At 51.9% G+C, this 13,106-nt stretch overlaps 1 protein-coding gene across 1 annotated transcript in view; it reads right to left on the reverse strand.

Annotated features, from left to right (window-relative positions):
• Positions 1-12,864, reverse strand: part of MTTP (microsomal triglyceride transfer protein) — a 34,481-nt gene extending 21,617 nt beyond the window's left edge. Inside the window, exons 1-4 of the mRNA XM_037509643.2 lie at positions 12,846-12,864; positions 6,254-6,404; positions 1,484-1,665; positions 379-522 (exon numbers count right to left, since the gene is read on the reverse strand). Of these exons, the coding sequence (XP_037365540.1) occupies positions 379-522; positions 1,484-1,665; positions 6,254-6,314 (387 nt within the window). The 5' untranslated portion in view covers positions 6,315-6,404; positions 12,846-12,864. The remainder of the gene's footprint in view (positions 1-378; positions 523-1,483; positions 1,666-6,253; positions 6,405-12,845) is intronic.
• Positions 12,865-13,106: the final 242 nt, after the last annotated feature.

A 13,106-nucleotide genomic window follows, 5' to 3' on the forward strand; every position in this document is an offset into this window, starting at 1 on the left:
GGCGCAGGTGCTGAGGCTCTGAGGGGGGCAGTCCCCCAGGGCGGGGCTTGTCCAGTCCCCGGGCCTGCAGCGTCATCCGCCTTCCTAACCCCTCCTAATTGGACCAGGAACGCAGCTCTTAATAATGCTTCTCACCTGAAAACACATACTTGTTTCTAACCAAGACTTTCATGAAATTAGGGAACCAGAATGGCTCTAGAAATAATTCAATGCCTTGATCTATTTGTACATATAATTTGTGAAACCCTATATATCAATTTTTGAAAAAACACCTCCTGCCACACGGGTGGTGACCACGCAGTGGCCTCGATGCCGCAGGAGGGAAGCTCCATGGAGCAGGCAGGGGCGGGGCAGGGCGGGGCAGGGCAGGGCACTCACCTTTCCATGCACCAGGTGGAGGAGCACTGGCCTCTGCAGCGCCTCCAAGTTTTCCTTCCCTATGATCTTAGGGGGCTTCTTCCCTTTAAAGATGCTCTTGTCGCCTCTCTGCTGATTCACGTTCTCGACATTGACATCCGTGATCTGGATCGTGGACAGAAACCTGTGAGGGATGCGTCCTGTCCGGCCCTGCCCGACCCTCTCAGGAAATAGAAAGGCGCTCCATTCCCAGGGCCCCGCACACCCCACAGACTCGGCCACGAGCTTGGCAGAATGGAGAAGGCGCCAAACGTGATGGCTTTGAGTTGGGTACAAACACCACTAAGGAAGACTGACTGGGGCCCTGCTGCCTGCACCCCTGTCTGGGAGGCGAGTGCTCCCCATCGTGTGCCCCCTGCACGGGAGAGCAAGGCACGTCGCTGAGGAGGAGGCCGCGGCGTTTCTGCAGCGCAGCTTCCCGCGCCATTGAGCAGCGGCTCCGAGGTGCACACGTGGCTCTGAGCCAGCGCGGGAAACACCTTGGCTAGGAGGGACCAGGAGCCGCACCGTGGGGCAACCCCGCTGCTCCCTGTGAGCTCGCAAGAGGTGCACCCCCAGCACAGTGTAGAACAGCCCCCTTTACTGGGCATCTGCTGCCCTTAGGTTCTGGAAAAGCAACGTGAGGCCACCGCATAAGCTGAAGAGGCCCCAGGGCCAGCTGACGACGTCCTTTCTCAACACACAGGCCTTGCCCCGGCCCGGCCCACCCTCCCGTTTCTCCTCAGGGGGAGCACAGCCTGGGGCCCCTCCTTGGTGCTAGGCCACCCTCACAGCAATAACTGGGGAGCGCTGGGGGCCCAGCCGCCCCTTCACCCCCTCTTCACACGGCGCGGGCTTCAGGCAAGGGCACCCCTGAAGACAGAGCGGGACCCCGCACTCCAGCCACTCTCCAGGGCGCCTGCTCTGCCCGCGCGGCTTGCAAAGGCCTCCGCTCTCGTGGCCAGCACGCGCTCCCGAGCCACACGCCTGCGCGCTCGAGGGACAGGCCACAGCGGGCAGGGCCACAGCCCCGCACGGCGCCATCCCGGTGCCCCCCAAGGCCAGCCGCGCGCGCGCAAGTGCCCACCGAGATCTGGATCAGCTGGTCGTCATCCCCGTCCGGGTTCCGCCACAGCAGGACCACGTCCACGCTGGAAGAAAGCCGGTAGCCCACGACGTTGTGACCCTTCCCCCGATCGAGGTAAACCTCGGTGGCATAGGAGAGCTTGTACAGGCGGTCGTTGTTCAGCGAGAGGCCCGTCGTGTGCCCTGCGCGAAGAGGGGGGCAGGGTCAGGCCGGGCCGTGGCCCCGAGCCCTAAAACCTCTGCCTGGTGAGAGATGCTTCGACTTCATCTGCTCAGAGCAGCCGCTGGACGAGCAGCGACAGCAGCGACAGTCACCAACGACCCGAGAAGCTTCCCTTTCGCAAACTTCAGCTGGAATTCCAATCAGCGACCAGGGCGGGACAGGCCCCGGCTGAACCGTGGCACTTCGGAGAAATAGCACTTACGGCTTTTCAGAACATGGATGTGACTTCTCCCCTTCGCCCAGCTTCTTGAGCTATAATGAACATGCTCTCAAGTACACGCTGTACCAGGAATTCCTTGATAAAATTAACCTAAGCTATTTGCAATGAACATATTAGTAAAATGCACAGATCAATACCAAAGGAATTGTAGGGGTCAGAAGGCGGTTCCTTAGTTTGCATATTTTGAATACTTAAGAATTTCCTTCCAATGTAACTTCTTGTATTAATATAATTAGCAAAGTTTCAGGACAAGGGAACATCTTGAGGCTACACACATGCAAATTTCAATGGACTGTTCCTGAAGAAAATCACCTTTTCCTACAGAGCACCTTAGCATGGGCTTAATCCGGCAGGGACAGTTTAATGCCAAAATAAACAAGTCAGTCCTGGGAGCCGAGAAAATTGAGTCCGCACGCTCGCTTCAGCTGAACTTAATGCACAGGAAAGGAGCAGAATCAAGGATTCCCGGAGATGGAGCTCTTGGTCATGCAAGCTCCTGTTCATCGTGTCTGACTGTGGCCCCAGGACACAGTGAAAGGCCCCCGGTGTGCACAGATGGTGCCGTGCAGGGGCGCCGGTGTCCCTGGAGCTGGGGGGGGGGTGCGCCTGGTGACAGGGACTGCGATGCATTCCCTTGGGAAACCTGTCTGTGGAGCAGGGCAGGAAAGGCACCGAGGAGAAAGGCAGCGAATTGACCTTGCAAAAGTGACCCTTAAGGAAAGCCCTGACAGCCTGGACACGTCCCGTCCCCACCGCCCCTGCCCGGGAGCGCAGGTGAAACGCGTGGGCCCCAGCAGGCTGCTCGAGCTGCAGCGTGTAGTCCTACATGACTCCTCACAGAACTGGGGGTGCAAACTCTCATTAGTCTTGTTCTTCAGGCGAGGGAGCCAAGAGCACTGGGCCCTGCCGTGGGGGCTCGGGGTCACATTCCCACCCACACCAGCACCTCTGAAGCTGAGCTTTGTTCTCGTCCACGCCAAGGGGGTGAGGTAGGAAGTGACTCGTCCACGCCCCGGGGACGGGGTGGGGCCCTCCGGGCTGGGGGCCCGTGGCGGGTGGCCCTCGTCCCGGCTCTGGCTACAGCACTCAGGCAAAATTTCTCCCTCTCTGGAGTTTACATTTAAATGAGGAGATGGGTGATAAAAAGGCAAGGAGAGAAGCAAGTGATGTGGCACGTTGGAGGTGGCAACAGGAGAAATGAAGCAGAGAAGGAAATGGGGGTGCTGAGGGGAAGCCGTGAGCAGAAAATGTAGGTGAAGGTTCTGGGCCGGCTGCACGTGGCCTGAGGGAGGCGCCTCCCGCCTCCAGCAAGTGCAAAGGCCCTGAGGAGGCCCGGAGTTCTGCTGAGCAGCAGCAGGAAGGCCAGAGAAGCTGACCTGCAGCCGGCGGGAGACACTCGGAGAAGGAAGGCCAGGAGGTGACAGCAGGGAGGCTGGGGGACACTGAGTGAGGTGGGCAGCCTCTGTAAGTTTTGGGGTGAGATGGTACATGTCCGTCGAGGAAAAAGGCAAGGAGCCTACGGGACTGGAGAGCCGGGAGAGGGCGTGGGGGTGGCGCCGAGTGTGCACGCCCGGGGCAGGCTGTGTCCGAGCACCAAGTCAGGCAGAACTTGAGAGACTCACGAGGCGGAAGCCAGAAAAGCCCTTGGAGGGGCCGTCTGTGCCCCTTCAGGCCGCCCCAGCTCTTCTGCACTGTAACTGGGGGCCCGGCCCGGGTTCAAGCCCTGGCTCTCTGGACAGGACTGATCTTTTGGCCGGAGAGGCCTCCTGTTTATGGCCCGGGCAGAGGAAACGCCTGCCATCTTATCTGATCCCGAGCAGTTCTGGGAGGTGAGCACAAGGGCAACCGGGACACCCCGACTCTGTACTCACCCCACATGGCAGGTATGGCCCAGAGCTCGACCTCTTCCTGCCCCCCCACACTGAAAGCCAAGCTCTGTGGGGGCTCGTGGGGGCCCCCCAAGGACGGGGCTGAGCGTCTGTGGGACAACAGCCTCTCTGGCATTCCAGAGCTCTCCAAGCTGCCACCGTTCATTTTTCTCTTAATTTAATTTCCTGGTCGGGCACAGGATTCCCCTGGTGGCACAGGCGGTTGAGCGCCACACTGTGCAGCTGAATGCAACCTCTGCACCGTGGGTTTGATCCCAGCCGGCCGGCGAGGGTCCCACATGGCGCGGCAGACCTTTCCTGTCGTGCCCGCTGCTCCCCTCAGCAGTGTGTTTCGTCAGTCTGCCTGTTCTGTTCCCCGCTCTGTCTCTGGTGAATCCTCTCACTCTCCCGCACATCTGGCCTGTACCCTGGTTCTTGTATAAATAAATAAATCTTTTTAAAAAATTTAATTTCCTGATCAAGAGAATGTGAAAGGGGAAAATACATGCACGATCCGTTCTTGAAAGCTTGGAAGTGAGAAGCACAGGGAGACACAGCTCGTTCCAGAACTTGTCCCGCGCTCTCCGCAGGGGTGGGCAGGCGGCCATGCCACAGGTGCCCCCTCCAGGACCCACGGCCTCTGGTTATCCAGAGACCTGGTGCCTCCTGTTCCTAGTGTTGCTGAATTTCTTTCTCAGAGTGCTGCCTTCCAGTCTCCTCTCAGGCCCAGCCTTGCTCTCAGCCAGCCTGGGCACTTGCTAAACAGCTGCTTTTATAACTAAATTTGAGATGAGTTTTGTGATCCCCAAATTTGCGGTGGCCTGATTTTAGACATGGCACAAGCCGCTTGCCTGCTAAATGTCAGTCATTACAGAGAGCAGGAGAGCCAGTGAAATCAGGGCACTGTAATAAAGAGGCTCGTGCCATCCAGCTGGCAAGGACAGTCACTATTTATGACACTTGGCACAAGCAGCTTGGGTCACGAAGGTAACGACACTTAGGCCTTCGGGCCCTCACTTGCGCGGGCTCCCTCCAAGATGCTGGAGCGTGTACCTACACCACATCTTTTTTCATGACATTTGAAAAGTCAGATCTTTTGATCCCTGAATTTCCTAAGTTTCAGGTGCTAAAAATCCGGATCTGCCCCTGAGTTTGCATACACCAAATGGCAGCTTCTGTGACATTCTAAGCCAGAGTTCCCGGGTGTTACCACTGTGTCTGTGCGATGTGCACACGTTTAAATCTTTATAAGTGCCCGTGTTTGAAAGTATGAAGATATCCAATTTTCTCACTAAAATAGGAGAGAAAGAGAAGCCACAGAAACTACTATATCTCATTAAAATCGTGGCATAAAGTGTGATATTATAGTGCACACATCACTCATATTTCAAAGACTTAACAGTTTATTTGACAGGTAATAAATTTAGTCAGGTCTCTATATAATGGTTCTCGATCAGATGTAATTTAGAGAACTTTACGTTTTACTCATCAAAAATTTTTTTCCTCCAAGTAAGGGGTGTATCTTTAAATAGGAAACATTTTAGAAAGTAATGAACAGCATCATCTTTATTTCAAGAATCTAAAGTGTGACTTGCTTGTGTAAAATAATTTCAGTTTGGCCCTCCATTTATTGTTTCAATAACTGTGATTGTCTTTTTTTCATTGCAAAAAAAAATCTTGAGCCACTATTTACTTCAATCATTAAAGCCACAATTATCCCAAAAGGTTTCAGAAGTTTACAAACTGAACTGTTTTATATTAGAGCCCAGACTCATTAAACTGAAGCCTGTCACACTAAGTCATGTGTGAGACCAGTTGGCCTAGGCAACGTGTCTTCTTAAGATACTTTAAAAGAGGGACTTTTGTAAGCACAACACTCAGAACACCCAGGAGTGTACAACCTTGCTGATTCAAAACCCAACTCCACATTAATATATTTCAGGCGGTGTTTTAAAACCGCTAGTCATGAAATGCTTTCTATGAACAAAATCATAATTATCTGGCAAATCACATGGGTTTCTCATTGGTCCTAATTCTTTTTGATGTCACACTGCTGAGCAGCTAGAAGGCCATGTAAGAACTGTTTTTTTCAAATCCCCTCTTATACAAAGGACCTGCAGTCAGTGAGTGCCCAGCAGCAGCAGAGAGCAGAAGCTGCCAACCTTTTCCTCTCTTTTAGAAACAGACCCTGCGTGAGAAGTGGAAGCAGCGCGCGCTAGTGGAAGGGATGAAAAGTAAGTGTAGGAGTTTGCATTTGTTTCACTCTACCCCGGTGATGCCTTCAACATTCCCAAGTTACTTAGATTAAAGATGGTTTAGCTAGGAGCTCTTACACACATGCGCGCGTGCACACACACACACACACACACTCTCTCTCTCTCTCTCTCTCTTTTTCTCTCTCTCTCTCTCTTTCTCTCACTGCCTAAAATTCAAGACTGGCAGAGGGCAACACGAGCTTACCTTTCACAGAAGCCGAGTAGGAAGAGATGAAGCAGAGAAAAAGCACAGCCAGGAGGATCATGTCGCCCGCTCTGCTGTGCCCGGCGCCCGGCTGGGAGTCCCGAGAAGCGGCCTCTGGCAGCGCCAGGCAGGGAGTGACCCTGCTCCGAACCTGCAACAATAATGTTTATCTTCGGCGAAGGTCAGATTCCAAACTCCAAAATCAGGACCTAAGTTCAGTGGAGGGCTCGCTGTTAATGATTAAGCTTAGGTGGGCTGTCGCTTCCAGCCTCGACGGCCAGCGCGGCCTTCCCCGGGGGGCGGCAAGGGCTCCCCGCTCCGCCAACTGTGGCTGCGCCCAGCGTGGCGGGGGTCCTCTGGGGGTTTCTTTCCATCATGTGTGCACGCTTATAAAAATATCGCTCTGAATCGTAGGGTGTAAATTACACTTTCTAAGTGGTCCCGCCACCAGTGACTTCAAAGTAATGTTAACTAGCAAGTTCCTCTCTGAAACCCGGACGATCCTCCTCCTCGGCGAAGCAAAATCGTGTTGCAGCGGATCATCTCCCAGTGACACGCCAGCCTTCAGTGCAGTGGCCAGCAGTGGACAGCACCTAAATCTACCAGGGACTCTCACCCAAGCCCCCAGAGACGGGAAGGAGTCCCCCACTTTTCTTCTCAAACCCCATTTCTAGGAAGAAATCCAGAGGGGGATTGCGGGTCTTCACCTAGGAAACGGCTCCAGAATTAAACTCCCTTTCATGGCTGAGGCCACTCTCACCAAATTGACCTTGTCCTTGGAAAGTCTTGGAGAGACTTGCCATGAGCGCAACCTGTTCAGACGCGGCGGTTGGGGGCCATGTGGGGATGTTCGGGCAAAGGAGGGAGTAAGTCCCGGGGAAGATCTCTTGGATGAACTAGAAAACACTTCTTAAGTCTGCCCTCATTGCTCTCAAAGCCCTTTTCTAGAATCCTGAACTTAAGCTTAGATCTTCAGCCAACCTGAGAGGGTCCTACAATGAAATATAAAAGTTCAGAATTTCCAGTGTTAAACGTATGTCCTCTAGAAAGTATTTCTAAATAAAGCCATGTTGGCTGATCACCTGTAAATACTCATTTAGGAGCCAGCAGAGTCGTGTTGCACTCTGACAGCTGTCCAACGCGTGTCCATCGGAGGCCCCGGTTGCACCTTTAAGATCTGCGGTCAGACCGTGCGGTGCACCATACGTGTCTCCTCGGGTAAAGTCCCACTCTGGTCAGGTGTTTGTACCAGAGTCCAGTCGATAAAAGGCCGATCCCGATGGCCTCATAAAATAAGTGCCCTCCATGCTAGCATTTGCTTCCTGTTACAAAGCTCCCTTGAGTCACTGCGTTAAGTCGTCGTTTCAACACGGGATGTTCAGTAAGGTTGCCTCTGTGGGTAATAAACATCACCCTTCCGGGTGTGCTTTGATAACATTGTCCTTTTACGAAGAAATCTGAAAGACCTGAGATGGTCTCACCAGGGGTGAAAGAAGAAAGCCAGTCTCTTGCCACGTTCAGTGACGTCTCGGGCCCATTCTCTGTCGGGCAAGTGGAGCAGCCCTTGTCCGGCATGTGCCGGGAGAACCTCCCCAACGCACCACACGCTGTGTGAAGCAGGACAGAGCTGCACCTCTGGGGCGACGGCTGTGCACGGTACACTCCGCCCAGGCACTTGGCACGTCTCATAGTCCGTCCCAACCATCATCTTACGTATTAGAAAAATGAGGCTCAGATGTAGTACAATCATTTGAGGAGTAGCGAAAAACAAACCTTGAAACCTAGACCCAATATTCTTCTTGATTAAAGATGCTAGGGCTGGGCTGTGGGCAAGCCATTTCTCACGGAGGACACAGCGTGATGAACCAGGCCCGGCTGGACGGGTCACCCCGGTTCTGAATGAGCCCAACCGAGCACTGGATCCCTGGGGGTGAATGGTCCACCGTGAACACCGGGAGGTGCTCACTTGCGCTCACCAGTTCAAAGTCAAATAATAGGGTTGCAAACACTGCTATGGCAATGAAACCCCGCAGGCAGTACCTGTGCCGCGGAACATTGGCTACACTTTTTGCAGCAATAAACAGGAGACTGTGCAACAACGATGGATGAGGAATTCCAAAGTACAACTGTGTCTCTACTGAGTATCAGAGGTTGTTAAGTTAGCTCCTTTTCCGAGATTAGCAGACAAATGAACTTCACCCCACTAGAGGCCGGAAGGAAATGTATCACCCTACTGGGTCCACACACAGGAAGCCACATATATGCTCGGCGGAGACGGGGAAATGTCTTACAGCATCAGGACGCTCTACTGTCTCCTTAGAGAAGCCTGGCATCACTGGGAAAGATCTGTTTTAGAGAGACACTTCAATCTATCCCTGAGCGGCAACACTAACGTTTAATAGTATTTTTAATGCCGCGAGGGAAAGCAGGCAGAGAATTTGAGAACGCTTGCGATCATACCTTGTTTAAGAAATCTATACATCTGTATGTGATAGAAAGAGAATTAGAAGATAGTCACTGAAATATCAATCAGTATCTCTAGGAGATGGGGTTATGGTGGGCTTGTGTTTATATTGTTTTTGCCATTACATTTTCTCACATTCTACAATACGCTTAATATAATTTTATTGGTTATAGATTTGGATTTACAGAACATTACGAGGACAGAAGAGAGAGATTTCCCATATAACCTATACTGTCGGCCTTATTATTACCTTAAATTACCGTGGTAGATGTCGTTCTATTAAATCAGTATTATTATGTCAAGAAAACCCCATATTTAATTTTTTCAGTTTAAAAAACTTTCCTTTATTTACTTTTCCTTAGTTTTTAATCTAATTTCTTCTGTCCCAAGGGCACCTCCAGGCCACCGGGGCCGGTGACCCTGCACCCCCAGCTGGCAGGGCCTGCCCTACAGCGGCTCTCTTCCTAGCCCCCTCCAGTTCGCTGGAGGAAGCCTCGCCACCTAGCAGCCACCTCAGCACCAGGGGTGACGGTCCTCGCTGAGGCCGGGGCAGCTACTGAAGTTCCCTGAAGCTCCCCCGCACGAGAGACTTGTCTCTCCTGACCATCGACACGTCACGTAGGTCCGAAGATTCATAAAGGTTTAACTTGTTTCTACGGTTGTTCAGCTTTGGTCACGGGGGTCCTTGTGCTGGCTCCATCTTCCTTGGACGTGCCCCTTCCGTGTGTTCAACTATTTCCTTCCATTTCTGGCAGCAGGCGCCCCAGGCTCAGTCTGGGTATTTCCCGCAATCCCAGAAGCAGGCCTAGGTCAAAGGCGCGTGGTTCCTTTCAGCGGAGGGTGGATTAGGAACCAAGAAGCGGGCACAGGGGTGCTGACCCTACACCACCAGGCCTCTGCGCGCTTCCCACTGCTCCTCGCCGCGGGGCGCGGCCTGCTGGGTGTGCTCCACTCTCAGCTTTGAGCTGGGTACGAATTCTCAGGTATGTTGTCGCTACAACCTAGATGCCTTGCTGCTCTTGGGTGTGATCTCCTAGATGCTGTCTTTACGAGGCGTTCACACTACTCTGCGTGCGGAGGCCTTTCTAGAGCCTTTAATAGTCATTCATGTATTCTGTGGGGTGCTGGGAGGAGAGGCGCTTTTTTAGGTGGTTTTTAAACTTTTTCTATATTTTCGAAGTCCATCAAAATGTAATTTGAAATGATGACAGATGACAGATGACTTCTGCCTTTTAGCTACCATTTAAACATTAAAAAATATGAGTTCCTTCTTCGGCTTTCTTAGCCTGAGCGTAATGCCCTTCCGAGCGCTACTCCAGCCGCACCCGCCGCACGCGGACATGCTGGAGGGCACGACCCGCGCACGCAGACGCGGCAGCGCTGGGCTTCAAAGAGTGGCATTTGTGGTGATTGTCCAATGTTTTCTGACCAAACCTTTGGGGGGATTCATAATTGTGTTTATTACCACATTTCTGGGCCCTAGGATTTGGATTTTATCTGTAGCTCCCTTCTCACTCACTCTACAATTTACAGTCCCATTTAACAAAGTGGCCGCCAGTTGCCTGACTGTGGTATGAAGGCATGTTCTGTTTCGCCAGCAAAAAATTTAAAAACCAACAAAGTAGTTACCAATACTTAAAAAAAAAAAATGAGCTTTCAAATAAAACTCCAGATTTATGGCTGCTATAAAAAACTTTGAGATCTGCCGTCCGGAGGGGCAGGCTCCTCCCCGAGCCTGTACGGTGACCAACCGAAGGTGCTCTCAGGCTGGGACACTTTCCCCAGACAGCAACTCTCCTCCGCTACCCTCCTGTCCTCCTGGACATTTAAATCTGTAACCCAAGGACTAGTATCATTTTGACTTCGGCTCTTCTGTTGGCTTACACTACCAAGTCTGTGCTGATGACTTCTACACCTGTTTCCATGTAGACGCAGGGATCCAGGTATTCAAAATCAAACCTTTTTCAAATTCTAATTTTCCCCCACTGTTTCTGTTCACCCAGTTAACAGAATGATGTTGCTACAGCGGTCCAGACCAAAAAAAAAAAAAACCCTTAGGGTTATTCTTACTCCTTCTTCCTTATCCCACCACAGCTTTTCAGTCATGCGCCAAACTAAGACATGACCAATATTTTAAAATCTTTGCCTTCTCGATATCTGGAAAACTCCTTACTTCCCGAGATGAAGCCAAGGTAGGACGTCTCTGAGGCTGTGTCCCTGCCCCAGTGCCAGGCACTGGTTCCTTCCCAGGCAGAAGTACCTCACATGCCGTATGGCATTTATCGCCCCTGGCTCTCGCACTAACTAGGGATTTCTAGCACAGACACCGTGACTTAGTCATCTTTGTAGCAACAATACCAAGAGAAAAACATGAAACTCAGTATTTGTTAAATAAGCAAGAATTTTACAAACCAGTGAAAATAATTTCATACCCTCTCTCCCTAAACTTTCCATATGCTTCGATCTCTGGCTCAATTGTCCTTTTTTGGTACTTAAATTGCTGGTGCGTTTTCAGTGCTTGTTTCAATTTTGCACCATAATGACCACAAAGTGAAATGGCTATGTCAAAAGAAAAATTACTGACTCCACTATTCAAATGTAAGTGTTTAAAATGAGTTGAGAAATTTTGCTTCAAATACCTAGGACTACTGGGTTGTAATTCTGAAAAAAAATAATAGATAATTATTCATAAAACAGATCCCCAAGGAGCTACTGAACAGCTGTTGGCAGACCTGGCACATCACTCTGCAGTCTGCTTTGAGACCTGCATGTGAAAGGCTAAGTATCTAATTACTAATCCTCCCCAGGCTACTTTGCCCTGATATGGAGGCCGCTGAAAAAAGATGCCCTGCTAGCAGATCAGAAATGGATCCAGACTTTGTTGCCAACCCTCAGCTACTAGGTCTTTTAGGTTTGAGATGAGGAAGCCTTGACCCACAACAGTGTTACAGCTGGCAGTTTTGCAAAGTAAAAATTTGCAGTGGAAAGCATGTGACTTCAGCTTTGTAACTACATTGAGAGAAATGTCAGTTCTTTTAGAATAGCTGAGTTCTGAATTTAATGTTCTATTCATTGAAACCTTTGAAAACACTCATGTTTTCAAAATCAAGAATAACTAACTTCCTGAGCCCAGCGGTGAATGTCCACTCCCGCCCCAGACCCAGACCCAGACCAAGCCCACACGTGGCCCAAGTACAACGGGGGAGTGTGCTTCACGGAGCCAAAGCCAGTGACTTCTCTGGGGAAGGACCGCAGTGGGCACTGCCTCCAGGACAAGCAGTGTGCAATTATGCTGACCTCCAGCCACACAGAGCATGAGGCAAGCCCCACTGCAACCACCCCAGCTCCTGGCCCTTGTTTGGGCCTAAGGGCTTTGGGCAGGGTGCTGGTGAGAGTCACACTTTCAAGGGAACCCAGGTTGTGGAGACCCCATTCCTGGCCACCCTCGGAACATGGCCCCTGCAGGCTGAGGATACCGTGGAGACCCCAAGACTTCATCACCGGGAGAAAAAAAGGTAACTTCAGATTTCTTCCCATATTGAGATGGCGGTCATGTCCTCATTGATTCAAACCTCATTCTCATCTTCAAATTCTGCACTAACCACCTATTACAAAGAGGCCAAAACAAAAAACCAAACAGACAATCCATGGGATTATGTTTCAGTTCTCCCGCAGTTGACTTGGTCTATATATAGCAAGAAGATTACACGAGGTCAAGTATTATAAACAATGAAATGTCACCTGACATTTTGCAAAACGGAATGAGAAACAAGTTACAGGAATGAATGAACAGTGAGACTTGGGGGCTGCGACAGGGAGAGAGGCCCAGCAGTCTCGACTGAAGTGAAGCTCACTGGGAACTGGGAGTCTGACCCACTTTCTAATTTCACTTTCGATCTGAGCTGCACGCAGCCATGTGGCACTGCCTGCCTTTTACAGTGTGACTCCTGCTTAGGCAAGAGATGCAACACAAGCCAAAGAGCCTGAGGTGCTTTTCAGTGTGCGTGGAAGTTTCTCACCCGTTCCTGCCTGCCCCCCGCCCCAGAACGCAACGCGCCCGCAGAGCGCACGGCTCTCAGGGACCAGGCGTCGCCCTCACTACCTCCCGCTCCACGCTCCGGGACTCACTTTCCGCGCCGCCCCTCGTCAGCCCCACGGGACCCACCCCCCTTCTCCGCCCCGCACGTCTCGGGCGCTCCTCTTCGCCCCGCCCGGAGCGGCGCAGCTGGATGACGCAAGGCGCAGCCGCCGTCGCGCCCCACGTGTCCTGCGCGGCCACCGTAGCTGCCCCTGGGAGTTGAAGTTTCCGAAAGGACTGGTGCGCGTTATCGACCCCGCTCCGGGAGGCTCTCTGCGTGTGCTTTCCCGTTTCCCGCCAACTCCTCAGCG

This window comes from Talpa occidentalis, unplaced genomic scaffold (assembly GCF_014898055.3).
Source record: "Talpa occidentalis isolate TD23 unplaced genomic scaffold, MPIMG_talOcc4v2.1 talOcc4.13, whole genome shotgun sequence".
Lineage (NCBI taxonomy): Eukaryota > Metazoa > Chordata > Mammalia > Eulipotyphla > Talpidae > Talpa > Talpa occidentalis.